The sequence below is a fragment of the Perna viridis genome, chromosome 13 (assembly GCF_037379345.1).
Source record: "Perna viridis isolate PV_CMFRI_1.1 ecotype Kerala chromosome 13, ASM3737934v1, whole genome shotgun sequence".
In the NCBI taxonomy this organism is placed as follows: Eukaryota; Metazoa; Mollusca; class Bivalvia; order Mytilida; family Mytilidae; genus Perna; species Perna viridis.
The window spans coordinates 26558108-26581978 of NC_142457.1; the positions used below are offsets into that span (position 1 = coordinate 26558108).

The following is a 23871-nucleotide window of genomic DNA, read 5'->3' on the forward strand; positions in this document are numbered from 1 at the left end:
CTTCAAAACCACGAATTCAAGAATCCACGAACTTGTGTTTCTTCCCTGATCCAGGAGAATTAGTGTCTACGAATTAAAGTACTTTTACAATTCGATCAAAAAGGATTTCTATAGACATCAATACAAAAAAAATGAAATTAAATCAAGCATAAAACAATTATTTTTTATTGTATCCAGTTCCTTTATTTTAAATTAATAATAATTATTAATTTGTACATAAAAATCACATAACAGTCTAAGATGCAATTCCTTAATGAAGCGAATTTACGGTTTCTACTATCTTGTTCTTTTTTAAGCAAACAAAACCGAATATTGCACTAGAGATCCTAAAGCTGAACATAAATTAACTTAAAGTAATATAGGTATGTGTTTTTTTAACTAGGAGAAGTGTTATTGAAAAGGTGGTAACAAAAATGGATTTTCATTGCGAACCCCTAGCACAAACTAAATCGAAATAGAAATTGATATGTATCTGACATTATTACTAGTATTATCTGATTTACAAACAAAATGTAAAAGTGGTGTGAAATATTGATTTTTTTAAACTTTGATACAAATGCTATGCGGCTATGAATAGGAAACAAACACATCTTTAAGCTCCCATTTTAATGCAACTCCTCGTGAAATCTTAATGTAATTGTCTGTTTCTCTGCGTCTTGGCCAACATTTCGTGATTAAGTAGTGTTACTTCCGGCCCTGATGAGTTTGACATTTAACGAATGTTTCAATCATTTTTCAGAGTTCATCACGTGGTAATAGTTCACTTAAAACAATGATTCCATCTTTGTCTTTGTCGTAATATTCAAATACAGGTTCTGCCATTTCCATCACATTAGCTCCTTCATCTGGTTTCATCTTCTCTAATAATGCAGCAACCTTTAAGAAAAGGGAAAGAAAAAAAAAACGTTAAAAATGTTACTGTGCCCTTGAAACTATGAAAAAAACATAGAAATACCAGAAAACTCTTCAACGGATGATTTATTTCATGAAGAATGTTAAAGAAAAACAAGACAATTCTATCGGCAACAAATTTATGTTTAATCAGAAAAATTTGAAACGTCCTTCCTATTTCTTTTGAAAATTGTTTTAAGGTGTAAGGTCATTTGGGCGTTTTATTATTTTCTTTCAATGTCTGTTAAATAGGTGTCAAATAAGTTGTTCATGTAATGCAACTTTTCTTTAACAACCGTCATGAAAAGGGCAATGTGATAGACCATTGGAGAAATAGACGATTATAATTTGGGGATGCGCGAACGCACCTGTTCTCTTCCGACAAAAAGTAATGGTACGGGTATTTAAATATTAACAAAATTGTTATATTTTATCTGTCTGACTATTTGTTTATTGTATTATATTCTCTTTCAACATGAGAACACTTTATTTTATGATAAAAATTGTAATCTTTGATCCTTTAGTACATGTATTTGTTATACATGTATCTTATACATGTATTTGTTATGAGGGAGATATTGTAAAAGATACATAACTCTAGGCCATAGTCAAAAGTGTTATGCCTGGAAACGAACAGATTCGTGTGTAAATATGAAAAGAATTCATTGATGCTTCTAATTAACACCCGCATATAATGTTATACATAGAACGAACAAGAGAGCAAATATCGATTTTTATTCAGAATAGTGTTTTTTTTTTTTTTTTGTTATTCCGATTTTTAGCTGATTCTTTCAAAACTTGCATTTGAGTAGTAGTCTTTATAAAAATAATACACATTTAAACTTCACTTTAAAGACGACATAACATTTTCATTTGATTGTTGTACTTTTGAGATAAAAAAAATATACAGATTGTACAGGAAATTTAAGTAAAAAGTTATCGTTCTTGATTTGGTTTGAATTGGTAGAATCTATTGGGAGGTGAATGTATGATTTACTCTAAAATACAGATTTGAATATAGAAAGGACTGTCATGAATTGAAAATATAACAGATATGTAAAAACAAAAAGAAAACATTGTTAGCTTAATGGGTTTATGACACCATGAATCCCCTCTACAATAGGCTGTCTCTGAATTTTACTTTATTTGAAATTTTGGCGGGAAAAGGGTTACGTTTTTTTTCATCGGTTTTGTCTTAGTAGTAGTTTCTATCAGAAACCTTGAAAAATTTGATAAAAAAAATTCGAACAACATATTAATGTGTGTTTAGTGAAATAATGAAAAGTGGGGGTCACTTGGCAAAAAATATCATAACTATGAAAAAGGTAAAATCAGAGGATCCCGAAATATGACAACAATGGCTGAACATGAGCAGCGAACATCATCAAGTACTGGTACACCTACCTCCTCTATTGTGACTTTGCCATCATTATTCGTGTCCATTTTCTTAAATGCACTCGTCATTTCCTCTAATATATTATCATCTTCTGAGAGAACGCAACTACACATTGCACACAAAACAACAATATTCAATAGTTTAATCATTGTTTTTATATTACACAAACAGATGTGGTCTATAACTGGACTAAAAAATATTATAACGAGTTATTACACGTGGTTAGTCTGATGTTGTGGCACATTAATACTTTTTTTATTTCTCCGAACACACAAACACAATAATAGTATGTCACTATGTTAATGTCTTGGTTGTAACACCTTTGATAATTACACCGTATAGTTGTTCCTCTGAATTTTTATCTAGTTTTGAACGTTGTTTTTTTTTCACTTTTTACGTAAGTATTTCACAAATTATTAATGAAATATTTCCTTAATATTCTAAATACTTCTTACACACTAATGCAAAGCTTCAAACACGATTCTCATTTACAATATAAAACAGAACTGCTAAAACATTATATATTCTTTTTAATGTATACGTGTATCACTGTAGGGTAAAACACGTCATGTAATTAATTTGATTGACATGCATCTAACTAAAACATGTATTAATTATGATTATAATTACTTAACATATTGTGCCATCTCTTTGTTAAATTGTGCCCCAGGTGTGATTTCCTGAATTGGATATGTTTGTTGGTATGAAGAAGACTTTGAGCATGTAAATGATAACAAATGTGAAGCAAAACGACCCTTTTAAGCACATTTTATTTTAGTGTGTGTATCTATTTTCCATTTTTCCAGTCTTTATCCTTGGCATATATATTTTTTTTATTACCGCTCAAATGCGTTGGTTACCTTGATTAAATTACCATTAAATAAAACAAAAGATTGACGATTGTATGATAAATATCTTGATGTACCTTTTCTACGCAAAACAAAAATAAATCATATTCTTCTTACAAGATAGATATGATTTTTGCTTTTGAAGAAAATGACTAGAGCATAAATAGCAAATATATATTCACCTCCGTAAGGGGCAGTTCATGTGTTGAAAAATATGTGTTGATAGGCACACATCAGATTACCGAAATGCAAACAATGCAACACGGGTTTCATATATTATTTCTTCTAGTAGTGGGGAAACTCAATAAAGTGCAATATTATTCTATGCCAAAAGGAATGTAACTCTAGTATTGCAAACCCATTCTATTATAATTATAATAATAATAAACCTCTATTTGCTTTTATGAAAAAGGATTATAATGAAAATAGAAACAATTCTTTGATGCCACTGGTGGGTCGACCAAAGGTCCCGGATGATATTCACCAGCCCAGTAGTAAGATCCCCGATGATATTCACCAGCCCAGTAGTAAGATCCCCGATGATATTCACCAGCCCAGTAGTAAGATCTATATCATAGATATTTATTCGATCATTTAGCGCTAGTTATTCAACTACATTTGCAGAATCACAAAATTGAAAACCACTAAAATACTGATGCATCATTCTTGACATTGCATATGCTACTTCCTGGTGCTTGATTTGCTTCATATATCGATATTTTGGTTGCAATAATTCTATATTATAATTATTCCCCCCTTTTTATATGGTTCTAATGCTGCTGATGAAAGTGTACAACCCAATGTAATTTGCAATATAAAATTGATTTGTAATTCTGTATTTCATACTTCCTTGCGAATGCCGTATCTCTTATTTTTCCTAGGTGGACATTGCTATATTAGATAGCATTTAACTCTGGAAAATATCGTCCACACAGCAGCCTAGCCGCTAGTGGGGCGTATAGAAAGAATCTATTTAAGGGGCGGTCATTTGAGATTCATAAGATTAGTCACGATACCGTAAAAACACCAATTTCATTCCATACTTTAATTTGTTAAGTAGCAGTCTACAAATTTCACCCAGAAATTGTCAAAGAGTAATCAAGGGAACCAAGGTTGTAGCGGTAATCAAAAGAATGTAATCCAGGGACAAAGACCAGACATGGAAAACCGACACACACAACAAAGAACATAAAGTAACTAAAATCATACATACAAAGTAACAAAAACAAAAGAGCAACTCGTACTCCACTAAAAACTGGGAGCATGGACCAGGTGCACCGGTAGGGTAAGCGTCCCCTGCTTTTCTAGAAACACACATCAAATTCACTTTAATTTCTAATTCAGAAAACAGTTAAAGACCACATAACCAGTCATAGTTTTTCATTCATTTGTTGCGTTTTTGGGATAAAAATCATATAGTTTGTATATGAAATTGGAATTATCGTCTTTGATTTGGGTCGATTTGTGTGGCAGGAATGTACGGATTTCTTTAAAATACAGATCCCTATGCAAAATGACTAGTTCCGTAAATATATGGCGTATGTAGTCCACAAAATCATCGTTTTTCTCCATCATGAATCTCTTCTACAAATGGCAGTATTTAAATATTATATGGATAGGTACTTACACATTGGACAAATTATCATGATTACAGAGCATTTGACAAATAACATGAAACCATAAAAAATTGTTTGCTTTGTTTTGAATAATTTAAGTATGTGGATACATTCTGATTTAATGTTATTAAGTACTATGCCATAAAAGCTAATTGGCACAATTAAAATTGTTTATCTTTTGAGTATCGTTTCAGTCCACATGGTCTCCTGAATGACTGTCCTATCTCCCGTATCCACTTATTGCTGACTGTAAAAACAGAGTAGTATTTTTGTTACTTTAAGAGGGTGTGCATGCAAAAAACGTGCAGCGGATAGCACATGACAATTTTGACCCACTTCATATCACAAATGTGTCCTTTCTCAAAGTTGAATGTTGGATTTTGATCAACTACAACAATTGGGGAGAAATAATTCACAAAGAAAGCATTGAAATTCATTGAAAAAAAGGAGATAACTCTTTAATTTGAGCAAAATCTGGTTGCTTTGTTAGAAAATCACTATATTATTTGTATTTACTTGTTAATAACATTCTAAACTCACGGGAGACATATTGTTCATGTTTTTCTTCAAACATACAAAAACATAGATCCTTAAAACGCGAAACACGATTCAGAATGTATCATACGACTTAGTAATTAAAAAAAAAATGAAATCATTCCCCTGAATTATTCGTATATGTTTATTTTAGAAGGAAAAATATATTTTGTCAAGTATTCTCGGTTCGACATTCCTGTTTTTACGTTTTTAACTAATTTATTCAACGGGTCATAGTTTTCCTTGCCTCGTTTGTCTACCCCGGACTTGACTTTTAAGAGCAACTCGGCGGGTGTTTCTAGAAAAGCGGAGGACGCTTACCCTACCGGTGCACCTGGTCCATGCTCCCAGTTTTTAATGGAGTCCGAGTTCCTTTGCGTATGATTTTACTTACTTTATGTTCTTTGTTGTGTATGTCTGTTTTCCATGTCTGGTCTTTGTCCCTGGATTACATTCTTTTGATTACCGCTATTACCTTGGTCCCCTTGATTACTCTTTAACAATTTATTTGGGGGTTCTATATTGTACGTCCTTTCTTTTTTTTTGGTCAATATCTTTTGCTAATATTCAAGCGTAACATGCTCACCCCATTTCGATCCAACTAATACAGGGCATCCCGCATGCCACATATCATCATTTAGTTCACCATTCAGATGTAAATTGTACCAAAATGCTGCATTTCCCTGTACAAAATGTTTGCATAAAAAATAATTTTAAAGTTCCTCTACTTTAACAACAATGAGATTAAAGGTACAATGATTTTTTATAATTATCGCACTATTGGTATTTTTCGCAAATCCCTGTATCAATAATGATATTTAGGTAGCAGTGTTTCTAAAATCTGACAGAAGGTGATTTATGCATGTCAAAAGCGAACGAATTAAGTTTTATTTCGTGTTCAGAAACAGTTACTGATCACATAACCAGTCTTAGTCTTCCATTATATTGTTTTGCTTTTGAGATAAAACTTGCACAGACTGTACATGAAATTGGAACTTTGTAAGAGTTATCATTCTTGATTTGGGTTTAATTTGGATGATTTTAGTGGGAGATAAATGTATTATTTTTTAGGTAAGTTAGTTACATATACGTACAAGTATTGGTTAGAATCAGGCAATATTGAAAAAAAAAAAAAAAAAAAAAACATAAACCTTAAAGAAGCCTTCATTATTTTAAGTGTCCATAAGGATTTTTTAAATATGGTCTCAGCACCACTGGATATTGTAAGAAATTTTCAATTAGAACATTAGAAAATTTATCTTATTGAAGGAGTAATCGGTCCTTAAAATGTTCATTTGCGATGTATTTCAAAGAAATTGTAACTCATTTTACCAAAATGATAATTTATGTGAAATCCTGTATAGTTATCAATTTCGATCACTTTAAATAGTAAACTCCAACGTCACAGTGGTTGTTTATTCCGTACATGTACTATGTTTCACATCCTGTCTAATACTTACAGTGACTCACTGTTACTTTATATCATACATTTTTTTCAACATCTTCTTAGAAATAATCCTTATACTTTTATGTTGAGGTATACGCAATTCAAATATTTTCTTATGATGTTGAAATATATTGCTAATCATGAAATTGAGCCCAATTGCAGGGCTCGACTGCTGACCAATTTCTCTACTGGTAAAAGAAGGGAACCAATATTCTAGCGGGAATGTAATCCAGGGAAAAAGACCAGGCATAACTTACTTTTTGAACTGGTACTCTGGCTTTCAGTTTTGGAAATACTGTTGCACCACCGTATGTCACATCTGTCAACTACAGAGTGAAAAAAAAACACAATAAGTAAAGGCAATATTTTGTTTCTTATACGATTTGCAAGTCTCGTTGTCTCGTTCTAGTTTGATTTTTCTTTCCGGAATTTCCGATGTTGAACTTACATGTAGACAAATCCGCAGACCAATATGTATTTTACTGTTTACTTGTAGGATCTCGAAACGCTGCTCTTTACAATACAAAACAAAATCTCCTGTTAACTGTTCTTCTTAACACTTACATTTATAAAAAAAAAAATAGATATTTTTCGTATTTCATATCTAATCAGTATTTTTACGCAGATACAAATGTATGTTTTGCATTTTCATTGATGAACTTAACATATTAAAATATATGATATAGTGAACATGACATGTTAAAATGTATCAACACTTGACCTATATCACTCCGCGGGCCGGTGGACCTTGGGGTGACATTGGAGTCTCAGGTTGATACAGCATGCGATACAGTATATATTGACAAGATCATAGACTTTTGGGTTGATAACTAATATCCTAGTTACGAACAAAAAAGTAAACTGACATTCCTTATAGATTGGAAATAGGGGGACTTGAAGGTGATGTTGATTTATAATGGGATACTGTTCAAGGAGATTTGTGTTATCTTTGTGAGGAAAGAATGAACAACCGCCAACTTAACGGTTAAGTTAAACGTAACTTACATAAAACAAAAACGTAGCAATCCGATCCCCAGAGTTCTGGACATCAACTGAATCTATCGCCATTCGTTCCGGATCGTTATTAACATTCTGAAAAAAAATGAAACATTTTATTTTCTTTGTTGTGTGTGTCTGTTTTCCATGGTTGGTCTTTGTCCCTGAATTACATTATTTTGATTTGTGCTAGAAACTTGCTTCCCTTGATTACTCTTTTAAATTAGTAAAATGTAAAAAGTGTGAATGATGTCTGCTACATGTATGTTAGACATACTGTCTCGTTTTTTTTTAAAAATAAGATAAAAAATGTGCATACATGTACACGCCATGACTTGACTATATTTTCTACATGTTTAAAAAAAACAGCACAAAACACATATTAATGTAAATTAAACATGAAAGTTTCCTGTGATTGTCCTGTCATCGGTTATATACAAATGTACTTTCATTTGTGCCAATTTCACGTATCTTTCGTACATGTACCTGTTTAGCTGGTATGTTCAAGCAACTACTTTCGTGTTTATGGGTTGCCTAGAATTATATTAATAAAGTGAGTGAATCCCCCAGCCTAGTTTAATTACTGTTCCTGATTCCATATCATCACTGAGTCGACTCCCTTATATCTTATCAGCTCTAGTTCTAGGCTGTGAACATTGTTACAACGCAAGCGCACTACTTTTAAAAAATACATAAAAAGGCGGAGTTTAGAAGACAGGTGATAAAACTTATTACAACCGCTTTCTGATTAACGTACGTATCCTGCGAAGCTGTTTCTGGTGTATTGTAGCAATTAACATAAAGGGCAGGGTTAAATACTTGGCAGGGGTACAAAGCTTTGAAATAGCGAATATTCATTCACACACTCTTAACGTTGCTGTACTCTCAAACAGAGTGGGGAAACGCTATCGGACCCACGTGGGATCTGGGAGTAGGCCTGAGCGTCAACAGAACAGCCCAGTCGCTAGTAGGACATACTCTGAGTTCATCTCTCGGGTATCTCGAAGGCTGGGCTTCGCTATCTCCAACTACTAAGACATCTACTACATGTGTAACACAATCCCCGCAAGAGGCAGACATGCGAGATCCGCAAGGATAGTCAAGACCGTATAAACCACCAATCGGATTATACACACACACTACACGTTGGCGTACTCCCAAATAGGTAGAGTGGGTAACGCTGTCGGATCTACGAGGGGCCTGTGAGTAGGCCAAAGCGTCAATAGAGCAGCCCAGTCGCTAGTAGGACATACTCTGACTAAGTTCTTCAGTCGGATATCTCGAAGGCTGGATTTCGCTACCTCCAACTACTAATTAACAGACATCTACTATCACAATCCTCGCAAGGGGCGGTCGTGCGAGATTCGCAAGAATAGTCAAGACCTTGTAAACCACCAATCGGAATATATATTCAATGCAGGAGAATTGTAGCGAATTCGCATATGCATGGTAACTGCACAGAAGACTGGAAGGCCAAAACACTACTTGTGGACATTTCCTCCCCAATGAATAATAGTTTACCCATTTCTGTTCCATCTCAAACAAGTAGACATGTACATATACACAAATGTACATACATTGTACATGTACATATACATGCATGTAATAGTACAAACACCGTTTCCTTTACTTCTCCAAATCTAGTCCACTGGAATAGTATTGACCGATTATTTCTAATGCTGGTAATTTTTATGGTATTGTCATTCTTTGTTGTGTATGTCTGTTTTCCATGTCTGGTCTTTGTCCATGGATTACATTCTTTTGATTACCGCTATAACCTTGGTTCCCTTGATTACTCTATTCTAAGCCAGCTTTCAGTAACTGCGAGTATTTTTAATTGGATATCTCATCGTGTCTATATGTTGTATGTTGATGTATTCCATGAAGGAACATTTGATATATTACTGAGTGGATTTTGCTGCGTTTTTATTTGTTGCTTCAGTTCGTTTGTGATCTTACCTTAAACGGGGGATGGTCAAGGCCTTATACAAATTGTGTAACCACAACGCAGCCATGCGCCTGTCCACAGTCAGGAGATATTGGTCATTAATGTGTTTTCTGTAGTTATTTGACTTTTTACTTTATTTTGAAGACGTGTAATCGTTCTGTTACCATGGATTTTATTATTTTTGTTACCGGGGTCTTTCAGAGCTTAATTAAAGGTGTGTTTCATTATTGAAGACCTTTAGGTGATTTAGGTACTAATATTTTTGTACAGGTTATACGATGGCGCATGCGTGGCATTTCACCATATCTGTTTCTTTTTCTGTTACATGTATCACGATCTGCTGCAAGATATCTTCGCTTCTTAATACGCAGAATGCGTGAATTGCTCAAGACCGGAAATGTACAAATTATCTGAAGAAAGATCCTTTTAAACAGGAAGTTGAGGTTCATCATGTCTTTGAATATGATAAACCTCTTTTATAGCCATCACTTTAACACAGGACCTGAAATTGTTTATTTCGGTACAACGTTACGGAATATTTAGGTGCATGTATTAGGTTATTTTTTCTTACCTTTGAGACCCGGATCATCCTCATTTTTAACCATGTGATTTACTTACATGCATTTCACCAAAGTTGTGTAGTAAAATAGGAGATGCTACAACTTATTTTTAATTGTGGTATTGTAATTATAAAGGGATAATGCCAAACAGTTGTTCTGCATTGGTCCTCTTATCCCAAAATTGTTTTTAAGCTTAAAACAATAATCAACATTTGCCAAAAAATTGCAACATTTGATAATCTCAAATAGTTTTACACACTCTGGTAAGGCTGAAATTTTCACTAGAAATTGGAATGTCTAAGATTTCTGTCTTACACTCTTTACAGTGTTCAAATTTTCATATCTCGTCAACTTTGCATCTTCCTATCAGGATTTCTTTTAATAGCACTTTGTTTCGATCGCCGTAAATGAGTTTTGAACAGACAATATAGAGAAGATCAGTTCTACTCTCTCACAGAACTGTCCTAGAACTGCCAGAAGAATAGTTCTATGACAGATTTAGAACAGTTCTAGAGTCAGCTCTTCTGACATTTCTAGCAGTAGAGCTGGCTCTACTAGTAGAATGTTCTCGTACAGCCGGCACTGCTAGAACTGTCAGAAGAGCTGGTTCTAGTAGCAGAACTGTCAGAAGAGAACTGGCTCAAGTAGCAGAACTGTCAGAAGAGCTGACTCTAGTAGCAGAATTGTCAAAAGAGAGCTGGCTCAAGTAGCAGAACTGTCAGAAGAGCTGACTCTAGTAGCAGAACTGTCAGAAGAGCTGACTCTAGTAGCAGAACTGTCAGAAGAGCTGAGTCAAGAGCTGTTCTATGACACTTTTAGAACTGTTCTAGAGCCGGCTCTTCTGACAGTTCTTCTGACAGCTCTTCTGGCAGTTCTTCTGAGAGGTTAGAACTGATCTTATCTGTACAGGTGTTCGGTGACAAATCAGCTGACACTTAAATTTCTGACAAAGTCTGTACAGTTGCTTACCAATGGGTCTGAATGAGGTCTATACATTCCGCCAACTCCATAGTTCAAAATCTACAATTTAAAACAGGGTAAGCGTTATAACATGCGAAAGCATGAAATCTAAAATATTTTCATGATTGACGAATTTTAACGATGTTAGCTGCTCATCTTCAGTCATTTTTGTCAGATTTTCGGACTCCTTTAGTTTCATCCATTTCATAGTACTAACATGTTATGCCAGGCGACCCCCACTTTTCTTTTCATAATTTCATTTAACAAACCTTAAAATTTGGGAAGTTCGCATGAAAACTGTGTTATGTAGTCGGTGTTCTTATTAGATAAATATAAAAATAGCAGATGTGGTATGATTTCCAATGCGACAGTCATCCACCAAAAGCTAAGCAGCGAACAATTAAACGTCTAGTCACCACGAAACCTTCAATGATGGGCAAATCCCATACTATAAAGCAAGCTGTAAAAGGCCCGTAAAATAAATGAAGTGAAACTATTCATAAAAGACGAAATTCGACCTAATCTATAGAAAACACGTAAAACGAATACTTACAGTGAACATATAAAATACGACAGCCACTGGGCTTCAGGTTCCTGTTTTTTTATACTAGGCACATACAGTATGTGGTGGGCTTAAACATGTTTGTGAGCGTTCAACCATCCCCAAACCTGGGACAGAGGTGGGACATTGCAATAAAACGAGTTATAAAAGTCTGATGACTTCGGATTTAACTCCTGAGATCGATACAGAATACAGACAGTGTTAAACGCAATGGGACAAAAGACATCAAGATGTACCTACCTCGAAAGAGTAATTGCTTTTTCTGTAAGCCAGTTTCAAAATCCCAAAGCAACTGATAAGCACACCTTGTTCACGCACAAAACATCAATAAAAACACGCCGATCATGATTTAGTGAAAATATATCATAAAATTGCAAATTAAAACAAGGTCTTCATGCAAATGTCAAGATAAAAACCAAAGAATTTCACATGCACATTAATGTAATAATAATACGTGGGATTCGTTAATCTTTAACTTTGTAAAAGAACTATTAATCGACACGCTAGAAAACATTGAATAGAGTGCACCGCACATTTTCAATTGATTATATAGCTGAATGAGGTTGTTCATACATCAAAACCTACTATACGGAAAAACTTAATATCAAAAATCAAGAGAAATCATTTTCCCGCCAAAATTTCAAATATTTATATCTCCAAAATGAGCACACTGATCCATTATTTTTTCCTTCTTATATTGTTCTAGCATCACAACCGTATAATTCTTATTATTCTTTAACAGAGCAGCAAACATCCTTAATGAATGAAAAACATGTATATGTGTATATATATATATATTTGTGCTGCATCGTCATGACTCGACGATCCGATACCCATTAAGTTTGCTGGTTGGCAGATTCCTTTGGACGATGATTTATTCCAAATGTATGTTTACCAAGGGGAAAAACACATCCAAATCTATGCAAAAAATTCTGACAAGTGAAGAAAAAACCATAAAAAAGCACATCCCCTTAAGTTATAAGTAAGCTATTAGATATAATTAAAAATACGGTTACAAGGATTCTATGCGAATGGGTCTATTTCCCTCTTGAGAATTTAGAAAACACAGATTGTTCTAGCTACCTAAGTTTAAATATTGATTTTATTTTTTTTTTATTTCGGTGGCAAGTTTTGTGGTCATCCATCAATTGCCTTTTGAATTTGTCCTCTTTACATGTTACATTTTCCATATAATAAAATTCATCAACTACTACGTTATTTTTTTATACATAAATTACCTGAAACTGTTCGGAATTACTTCTTCTGACTTTGTATGTCGTTTGTAATCCAGTGATTAGTTCAACTCGGCGAGAGATAGTTCTTAGAATTGGATGGTCAAGGTCACTCAGCCAAGCACTGAAAATGATTACGTAGATTTGTCAAATTTGCATATTTATTTAGTTTAGTTATTTTTCGTATTCTTTAACCAGAGGATCTAAAAAAGAACACATGTATTTTGATGAAAGTTACTAATTTTGGAAATTTCGAAGTACTTTTTTTAAATGCAAGAACCAGTAGGAGAAGGGAATTTGGATTTCGCAGACGTCACACGTCTCAATTACTGACAGTAATGCACACAAATGATAAAAATCATTTTGGACTGAATCCGCAATGTGACCTGGTGATTTTAATCTAGAAGGAAATTGTATATCACAGAAAATACGAATTATCATAACTTATGTGTTGTTTTTTAGACATGCAATTCACAAAAAAATATCAATCCGGTCTAGGCCTAACAAGCATAGTTACTTAAATTCTCACTTTCACATAAATATTTCACATGTATCATTTTTTACCTATTTTTATAGAAATTACCAGTAGTTATGGTTGCTGGTACATGCACATAAGCTTTGTCACTATGCATCTTTTAGTACTACAACGAGTATACATGTATTTTTGGTCGGAAAGTTTATATCATGGTAATATTTGGAATAAAAGTTCAGGGAAATAACATCCTATAATAAACTGAATAAACTTCAATAGAAACTTGCTTTTGTGGTTGTAGATATGCAGTCTTAAAAAGGGGGAGGGCAACTGCTATAGATTTTTTTTTAAATAAACAACTGTTAAACAACTTTCTAAGATCTATTATTTATAACAGACTGACACAATGGCATTTTCGACAGTTGTAGGTGATGACATGGGAAATTAGGGAGGTAGACCTAGGGTAAGGGATATAAGTCTTGAAATCAGTGATATGTTTGTATCATATTCAATTTTACCAAAGCCAATTAAGCGTCCATTTGAGAAAAGAATAAAATCAATCTAACTTACTTTGATGCTTACATGAGATTGATGTTATATGCTAAATACAAGAGTTCCAATGATTTGTAAGAGTTGTGAACCATACCCTAGTTCTACCTCCTTAGAAATGGAATTAGATTGGCAAATCCTAAACTTACGTTTGGCTTACTCTAAGGTCTACTTCTCCTGTTGTCTTTGAAGTTAGCATTACTGTTGACCTAACTAACTGAAATGGAGAACACATAAAAATCATTATTGTATAGATAGCAGTGTTTTATCTAATGTTACAAATGTAAAAAATCCGATAATTTACACTGTGAAATAAATTCAGTAATTTCACTCTTGGACTTTCTCCTGCCAAAACTTCACAACTTTTGATATCAATCCGCCTATCACAGAATTTAAAATTCATTTCGAAAATATCGATTAATTATGAAGAAAATCTTTAAAATGAATAGGATAATCAATTGATCATCGTGAATAACTAAAATATGACCACTCGTGCCAAGAACACTTGATGATTTAATTCTTGCGCGGAACGAATTCCGCATACTCGTTAAATCTAGGCGCTTTTCGGCACTCGTGGTAATATTTTGGTTATTCATCTTTCCAATTAATTATCCTATTAATCTCTAGCTTAGAGGTAAAACAATAAGTTATTTCAAAGTTTTGTACACCTCTGTCAAACCAAGTGCTTAAACTCGGCCTGTTTGTGTGAATTGGTACAGTACGCCGAAGAAAAAGCTGCAAGGATAAGTCAAGTCTTGAGAAACTGATCACACTCAGCTGGGAAGCAGAGTAAACATGCTTGCGGATTGATACGTTTTGATACAAATGAAGCGGTTATTAGGCCCGCGGAAGAGATTACAAAAGGATGTAATTAATATATCATGTACATAGTTTTTCCTTCGGCCCGGTGTCGGAATGTGACATCAGGGTTTGACACTAACTTCATTTCTTTGGTGGTCAACAGGACTACTTTAGAGGTAAAACAGGTAGTCCACAGATGGTAGAGACGGTCCTGCTCTTAGATTTTATGATAAATGAGACAAAATTTGATAGCCCATACAAATGTAAGACTACCATGAACATTTTGCAAGTAGTCCTCTCCAAAATTAGGGTGGCACAGGACTACTGTTAGTGTCGATTCCTGGACATGTTACAGTTTTGTATCTAAAAGCCTAAACAACCATAAATATTCTTCCCCATTTTAAAAATGTTTGTAGTCTTGTGTAGAGGTGAAGACGAACATAGCATATTACCCGCCGAATAAACCTTAATACATATTTAACACTTCAGAATTGTGCGTCTTTGAGCAAAATGTACAATGTTGCTTTTTTTTTGTTCCTTAAAATAGTAAAAACAATGAAACATCAGATTTGCGTTTGATGCCATAAATTTGTATGCATGCTATCGAAATTTGATTGATTAAAATAATGAACGAGCGAATCACGGAAGTAATGCCAGCTTGTTATACTATTACAGTGTTATTTTACAATATTTCAACCCAGGCTCCCTAAAATGAAATGGTTTGATCCATGCAGAACGATTTACCTATCTTGTCAATGCTTTCATTTTGAAAAAAAAAAAAAAAAAAAAAAAAAAAATACTTCAACCCAAAATGCTATACCCCGTACACAACGATTTGCCTACCTTCTCAATACTTTCATTTTTAAGAAAACTAATTTCTTTCTCAGTTACAACGTCATGGAAAATAAAAACACGTGGTTGTTTGTTGACAAGCTCAGTCTTGACTCGATAGAAAATATTCTTCGTCTGTCTGTAATAGCAAAATAGTCTGGATATCTCCGTAGAATTCTAGAAATAGAAAAAAAAACCAAATTTTAAGCGATAAAACTTATGTAATACCTTTGATTTTGAAAACATTTACAAATAATTCAACAGTAGAAGCAACGAGCTTTCCGACTGGATAAAAAATTGTGTCAATTGAATTTCTAATGTTAAAAAACGATGGTAAAGGAAAACTATTGACCAAACTTTACGACAAACGTGATGACTTTTCATTCAGAATTGTCAACTTTCCTTTCATCTGTGGCAACATCCCTTCGGCTCCTGCGTATGGAGTGTTCATATCACAACTCATACGTTATGCCAGAGCTTGCCGAAACTACGCAGACTTTTTGTATCTAGAACTTTGTAGCTAGAACTCTAACAAATAGGCTTCTGGAACAGGGTTATGTTGCTACAAGATTGAAGTCATCACTACAGAAGTTTTATGGTCGTCATCATGAACTCGTGGATCGTTATAGTGTATCCATCAGCACCATGAAAACTGATTTATTCAACGGGTCATAGTTTTCCTTTCCTCCTTTGTCTACCCTGGACTTGACTTTTTATGAGAAACTCGGCGGGTGTTTCTAGAAAAGCAGAGGACGCTTACCCTACCGGTGCACTTGGTCCATGCTTCCAGTTTTTAGTGGAGTCCGAGTTGCTTATTTACTTTTGTTACTTTGTATGTATGATTTTAGTTACTTTATGTTCTTTGTTGTGTATGTCTGTTTTCCATGTCTGGTCTTTGTCCCTGGATTACATTCTTTTGATTACCGCTATAATCTTGGTTCCCTTGATTACTCCTTTAATATTAGAAATTGATTTTCTAATACTAGAAAATGGGTTTGTTGTATTCAGTTACGATTTTTTAATATTAGAAAATCATTTTGTAATATTAAAAAATGTGACTGATTTTGCAGTATTGCAAAGTGATTTTCTAATATTACAAATTCATTTTCTAATATTACAAATTCAGTTTGTAATATTACAAACTGTGTGATGTTTTGTAATATTACTAAATCAGGAATTTGTAATATTAGAAAATGAATTTTTAATATTACAAAATGAATTTTTAATAATACAAAATGAATTTCTAATATTAAAAAATCTTTTCTAATATTAAAAAAATGATTTTGTAATATAAAAAATTCATTTTCTAATATTACAAAATATTGATTTTTGTCCACTTTGGCTTGCCATAGAAAACAATATAAGAGTAGTTTCTTAAGTGTCCGTCTACAAATGTTATAGCGTATTTGTGGAGCACTTAGACATGTCAGTGCGCCCGATAAATTCGCATTTTAAGAACTAAAAGAGCAAGAAAATACTCCTTGGACAAAACATATTATTTATCCTCGACAGTCTCGCCAATGTATAATGATAATGTTAAACGTTTACTGTAGTTTGAAAACTTTTCTCCGCATTACAAAATATCTTGGAAAGTCGATAAAATTGCAGAAAGGAAAGAAAAATGCTTACATAAAAAGAGAAAAAAAACTTTCTAAAAAAGTTTGCTTTTTGGGCTACAAAATTTTCCCAAACTGCAATTGTCAATGAAACAACGCTTTATATAGTCTCCGAGAAACATCATCGTAGTACATTTGACCTCGTGGATTATCCTTTTTCTCAAGACCCTACTGGTTATTACAGATTTCAGGGTAAACGCACTAGATTACAAAATAAACCAACCTTTAGTTGCCCACGACATAATGCCTTGTATTTTCTCATGACTTCCTCTTCGTAAAAGCCATCTGATGTAATGGCCACATTGATATTCGTGTTGGGTTTCTCTAGGTCATTGCGCTCTGAATCAGGAACCAAATCAGCTTTTGTTTTAAAGTATTCAATGTCTTGTTTTAGATTTTTGTCATCTGGATCTACAACAAAACCAGCATGATTTTTAATCAAAAACTGTCGAAATTAAAAAAAAAAAAAAATTAAAAAACAAAACAAAATAAACAAACAAACGACAAACAAATAAACAATCAGACAAACAAATACTGATTCGAACAAATTATTTTTGATACGAGCTTTGAATTTCATGTTCAATTTATCTAAAAACTTACCCGTCGCTAGATATTTATCTAAAATTTCTACTGATTTCCATGGTAAGTCATACTACAATATAAAATTAAATTCTTATTAAAGCAAGTTATCACAATTTGAGTTCGAGACCTAAGGCTTACTAGGTTGAACAACAAATAATACAACTCTTATAAATCATTGGAACGTTTGTATTCAGCACTTTACATCAATCTCATGTAAGCATCAAAGTAACTTTGACTGATTTCATTCTGTTTCAAATGAAAGGTTGATAGGCTTAATTGGAGGTAATTGAATATGTTACAAAAATAGCACTGATTTCAAGACTTATGTCCCTTACCCTAGGTCTACCTCCTTAATCCAAGAATCTAATCTATTAGAATATTTCTTGCACTCCATTTTCAAAACGATTCAGCTGCTTTTCAAATTTCAATCGCTCAAGAAAATATCATTTTATGTGAATTTTCCTCTATCAAACAAAACGACAAATAAAATAAATAAATAAATAAAAAAATTAAAAAAAAAATAAAATAAAAATAAAAAAACATTCAGTTGAGGACATATTTCTCGCGAATACATGTATGAGCACCGATTAATTATCGAAAGTACCCATTGACACATGGCGAATATTGAGCGTTAATTCCAATATTTTAAATATAACCTCGACAAAAGAGTCAGGCAATTAAAATGTACAATGTGTGGTCATACCAATAATCTACTAATGTTGTTTGCTATGTTTTTGTTCTTGTTTTTGTTTTAATTTGTTTTTGTTTTTGTTATTTAAACTTAACTTAAAACTAAAGACCTGATATTACTTACACTTCTGGTAAAATGAGTTATGATTTTCTAAATATTACACTACAAATGAGGAATCGACTGACAGACAACTCTAAAGATCAAAGAATACAAGTATCAAACAATTATTTTTCACCAATAGTGAAAGAGAAAACGATTGTCAATATAGTAGATATAGGCGAATGCACCATAGGAAAAGTGGGTTTTGACATGCATTTTAAAGATTTTTCCAGCTGCCTTGTTCTTCGGAGGATTTGCACTTATATCATGAACGCAATGAACAAGAAGAAGTCATGGAAATCTTGCGATATCAATATAGAATACCCTATTGTATGCAGCAGCTACCATCCTGGCAAGTTTTGTTTCTCCTATGCCGCCACTATCAATAGCCCCCTTTTGAACCTCTTCTAAAAGAGTCTTTAAAAATTTGATAGCAGCGTACAAGTTTCCAACATCCTCTGCGTAGTTGGCGATGTAGATAACGTCTTTTGGTGAAAATGGTTTTGTCTGAAACTATAAAACCCATCCATATACATGTAGATTTTAATTGGCATTTGCGAACTAATTAGGTGTAGTATATGTAGGTACCTTCCATTTGCAAATGCACTACAATAACAATTATTATACAATGTACTTTAACATTGTTTTTCATCAAAACTAAAACTCTGCTGACAACAACTTACATGTATAAATAATGTAAAAGACATAGACAATCATATTTTCAATGGAGTTTCGAATTTTCATTTTGACGTGAACAGTGAGAAATTTAAAATGTACGGTTTGCACTTTTGAGTTCGTTGAATTTATAAACAACCCTTCAAATGGCAGAAAAACTGGCATATAGACTAACAGTATGGACAATCTGACTATCCGGGTTTGATGGGACAGGTTCCAGATGTTAGAACCCCCTCTTTAGTTTGAACAGTTATTATAATTGTTTACATTTATATGCAATAACCTAGAACCCCTTTTCCAAATTCTCGAGATCCACGCATGCCCTCTATGATAACATTAGGTAGTGAACAGAAAGGGCACTGCAACCATTGCATTCAACCACAAGTTACATTTCCCATTATTTGCACTTTCAATATATTGCTACTTTTTTCGTGCACCAATCTACAATAATCTTACTTTAAATATCTTCCCTTTGATAAAATCACTGAGGCTAAACTCGTAAACATCCCACAGTCTGAACATTGCCAATACTACAGATTTGAGTTCTGCTTCATTTGGCCATCCATTCAGGCGTTTCTCGACAATACCTTTCGTAATGCTGAAATCTAACAATAGAAATTGAGACTACCAAATCATGGACTGCTACTTGTTTGCCATTAGGATCTCTGAATACAACACTTTAAAAATGTATCTACAAGTAATCAGTTGTGGCGTTGCCGTTTAACTATATTAGAGTATAAGAATGAACTTATGCGTAATTCCTTTTCGCATTGATCGAAGTATGAGAAATAATTATGCGTGGCATTGTCAACTTTGTCTGCACAGAAAAAAGGGGGAAAAGGTCTAGCACAATTTATAATTCCTACACAGCTTCTTCAATCTCCAATTTTCCCCACTCGAAAAAAAAAAGCTTTTGAACATTCGAATACATACCAACGGACTCCTCATTCTCCATACAGTCTGGACACATGATTGTTTCTAAACATTCTCCCCAGTCTTTTACCCATCGTTTTAAAAGATGATATGCATCAATAGGATTATCTATTATTTTGCTGTCATCTTCGTATACTTCTATTTTTAGTTGTTCTAAAAATCTGTAAATATAAAAAGAACAGAGTCTGAAATAAATTTGATTAAAAAAAATGATTTCAAGTTAGTTATGTCTTAATGTTTGAAATTTGTCACAAGATATATACTACATGTATATAGATTCATTACAGTATACATGTACTTAGAACAAAGCTACACTTATATGTACATGTATGACCAAAAATGTTATTTCAATATAAATTGAAAAAAAAATCTTAACCATGGAAATGTATGACCGAAAATGTCAGTTTTGAAGCACCGAAAAATCACCAGTAGATCAATATCGATACAAATCATACACAGACATCAGCAGAAGAAAAATATCATAATTACATACATGTACATTTTCATATACTTATGAAATGGTGTACATGTATTCCTGATTGTCCAACATTTGAAAATTTCAGGTTGAACAGGTAAAGATTTTTGTGGGACATGGGACGATGAGGAATTGCTTTGATTGTGATTTTGCTGCGAAAACATATGTTTATTAATTAATTAGTTGCTGATTCTAATCATGACTAATTTTATACAACACTATAAATATTTAATATTTTTATTTCAAATTCATATTTATACTAGTTAAGTCATAAACATAAAACACTAAGAGTAACTATTACAAAAATAAACAAACCAATAGCACAAATTATGTATGTTCTGTATAAAGCAACATATATGTAGTAGTCCATGGGATGGGAGGATCCACCGTGCACCCCCACTCATCAACTTCATGGGAATTTTTAGGTACCTTTATACCTCCCATTACGAATCAATTAGTTGCCAAAGAATATTTGCGGATTCTTTTACAGTATAAGCCTATATTTGTACCCCACTGGGTCAAGAAGCCAAGATTTTTGTGACTCAATTGTTTGACCGTCTACGCCTTTCTGGGATAGCATGGGTAAACAAACTAAACATATTTAGATATTATCGTGTAGCCCAATGTCGCAGCTTTCCAATGGTACCAAAACAGTTGCGGTAAGACTTAGACTTTAGGAGTAAAATGAATAAGATGTACCCCTAACCCCGCCGAAAAATCGCTTAAATTGGCATATTTTTCAATGTCAAAACCCCTGGAGTATTTGTATAGCCATGTCTGCGTATTTGGTCACTGTAACTTCAAACATGCCCTATAGATGTCAATAACCGTAACTTACTAATTGATTTTAATGTTTAAGTACTAGTTCATATAAAATTCAGACACTGTCCCTGTCAAAGTGATTCATGATGAAGGAAAACCCGCCTATATAAGAATGCTTTTTCAATCTATATGTGCTATATTTTTAAGAAACAGTTGTACTTCCATATTCAGATCTGCAATTTTGAGCAAATCATACATTTATCTCCCACTAAGATCAACCAAATCGAACAAAATCAAGAACGATAACACTCACAAAGTGCTTATTTCATATACAATCTATATAAATTTTATCTCAAAAGAGCAACACCCAAATGAAAAACAAAGGCTGCTTATGTGGTCTATGACGGTTTCTGAACAAGAAATAATTCATGAATCACCTCCTGCCTGATTTTTGCAAAGACTGATACTTAACAGCTGTACAAACAAAATCAAAAACAATGAGTACATGATGCTTACAATCCGTTAAAGAAATCAAATATCTTTTTTATAAGCATTTTGTATTGATCAATGTAAGATTCAGGTACATACTGAAGGAAAAAAAAAGTGATATACATCACATACAATTCTACAAATTTGTTTTGCTGAAATATGGGCAAAGACGCGTCAGAAAAGTTAAGAATAATATTTTATCATTTGAAAGTTAGTTTTTTTTTACACTTCCAAATATTTCGTAATTTTATATATTCTATTTCTATTCAGAACTATCTCAGCATTTATTTCGTTTTTCATTTTAATTTAATTTTGTTTTGGTTTCGTGTTGTTTGTTTTTGTTTTTGAGAGGTGCCAAGAGTGTTTCCTAAGTGTGAGGAAAACATTTCAAAAACTAAATTTCCACAGAAATTCAAAATGTAGATTATATTAGTTTTGTAATCGATGACATGCTTCCCCATGTTTTGCATTAAAAAAAATTAAGAGTACAGCAGAGAAGGTGTTGGGAGTACTTGAACAGATCTCGGAGAAGATGTAAAATTTGTCACACGCAAATGTTAATGCATTAAAAGCATACTTGACTGTGTGTGTTTGTTTGTTTGTTTGTTTTTTGTTTTTTTTTTGGGGGGGGGGGTTGGGGGGAAGGCTTTCATCTCTACAATTGACTGTTTCTAAATTCATATTACGGAGTCATACCTTAAAACTGAGGCATCAACTTCTTCCTCCTTTTTCTGAACAGCCTTGACATAACGTTGTAATCCGTTAAGTAGTCGAATCTCCTCTCTTGCCAGTAAAGTCAGCATGTAGACAGAAGAATGAAAATCCAACCGTACAATTTGAACGAAGTTAAAAATAACAAAAATAGAAAGCCAATTAACTTCCATTGTTTCTCCTTAAAATGGTTTTCTGTCAAAAATTCTGAGCCTTTGAAAGCAAAGGACTGATTAAAAATACGTACACGTAGCAGAATACGTGCCAAGTAAACGATTTTAAAGATGGGTATATCGACCCAAGTCGGTCCTTTTTGTTTTTAAATCATTAACACACTCCGCTTCATTCCCCGGCACAATTCAAACGTTGGTATATCTATGCTAGGATGTAACTTTTAATTACACAAATTTCCATGACAATTTTGGTCTTTTGTCCATTTAATTTTGTCAAAAATATCCTTTAATCAGAGTTTAACGGCTAAATTGGCGATAAAATGTATTGATAGATATACTAGTCTCGTAAAATCATTACTTCATGAACGATCTTTATTGCAACAGCTTGTGACAATGTGAGGAACAAAGATGACATATAATATATCGCAGTGTTTCTTTTTTTATGCGTGTACAATGTAATTTATAATGCAAAGTTTAGCCACTCATGAAAATATTTAATGGCAGATAATATTTACATGTACATGATCAGTAATAGGCGCGCACCTAGAAATATGTTGAAAATGGGCAGTGGTGGAACTAGAGAATCACTTATAGGGGGCTAGGGGAGGAGGTAAGGTCAAAAGTAAATCTTTGTGAAACACTTTTTATGCTGCATATACATACAAAAATGTGTTATTTTCATAAGTTTTCAAATATCAGAAGGCGGTGGGCCCTATGATGGGTGTGCATTGGCAGTGGCGGATACAGGGGTATGGTGGGTTAATGGGCTTATGGAGGGCCACATTACAGATGTTCCTCCATTACACAATTTCCAATAGAAGAAATATTACAGAATATAAATTTCCTTGAAAATTTTAATTCCTAACGGAATAAATAACGTTCAATTTTAGTTCCCAGAGGACTTTTCAAAGATAAAAGCGAATGGGGCAATTGGAGACAATAAAAAAAAGTAGTTTTTCAATTTTCTCTCTTACTTACTGCGTCTAGAGTGAATTTTGAAAGTCAGAAGTTGTTTTAGAGGT

The 23871-nt window shown here is 33.3% G+C and overlaps 1 protein-coding gene and 1 long non-coding RNA gene across 2 annotated transcripts; both read right to left on the reverse strand.

Annotated features, from left to right (window-relative positions):
- Nucleotides 1-204: 204 nt before the first annotated feature.
- On the reverse strand, nt 205-4554 carry LOC148600135 (uncharacterized). The gene is made up of 2 exons (XR_015918174.1): nt 2296-4554; nt 205-876 (listed from the first exon to the last, which is right to left on the reverse strand). It is a non-coding gene; the product is annotated as an uncharacterized LOC148600135 (long non-coding RNA).
- A 263-nt stretch (nt 4555-4817) lies between these two features.
- LOC148600136 (prolyl 4-hydroxylase subunit alpha-1-like) lies at nt 4818-23198 on the reverse strand. Its single transcript, XM_088559374.1, has 14 exons — nt 22662-23198; nt 20240-20400; nt 19763-19911; nt 18956-19144; nt 17860-17911; nt 17483-17670; nt 15656-15820; nt 14161-14228; nt 12997-13114; nt 11206-11256; nt 7738-7824; nt 6990-7058; nt 5872-5968; nt 4818-4998 (listed from the first exon to the last, which is right to left on the reverse strand). Exons 1-14 carry the CDS (start codon nt 22847-22849, stop codon nt 4913-4915), a joined length of 1668 nt encoding a protein of 555 aa, XP_088415500.1. The 5' UTR covers nt 22850-23198; the 3' UTR covers nt 4818-4912.
- Between the last annotated feature and the right edge of the window lie 673 nt (nt 23199-23871).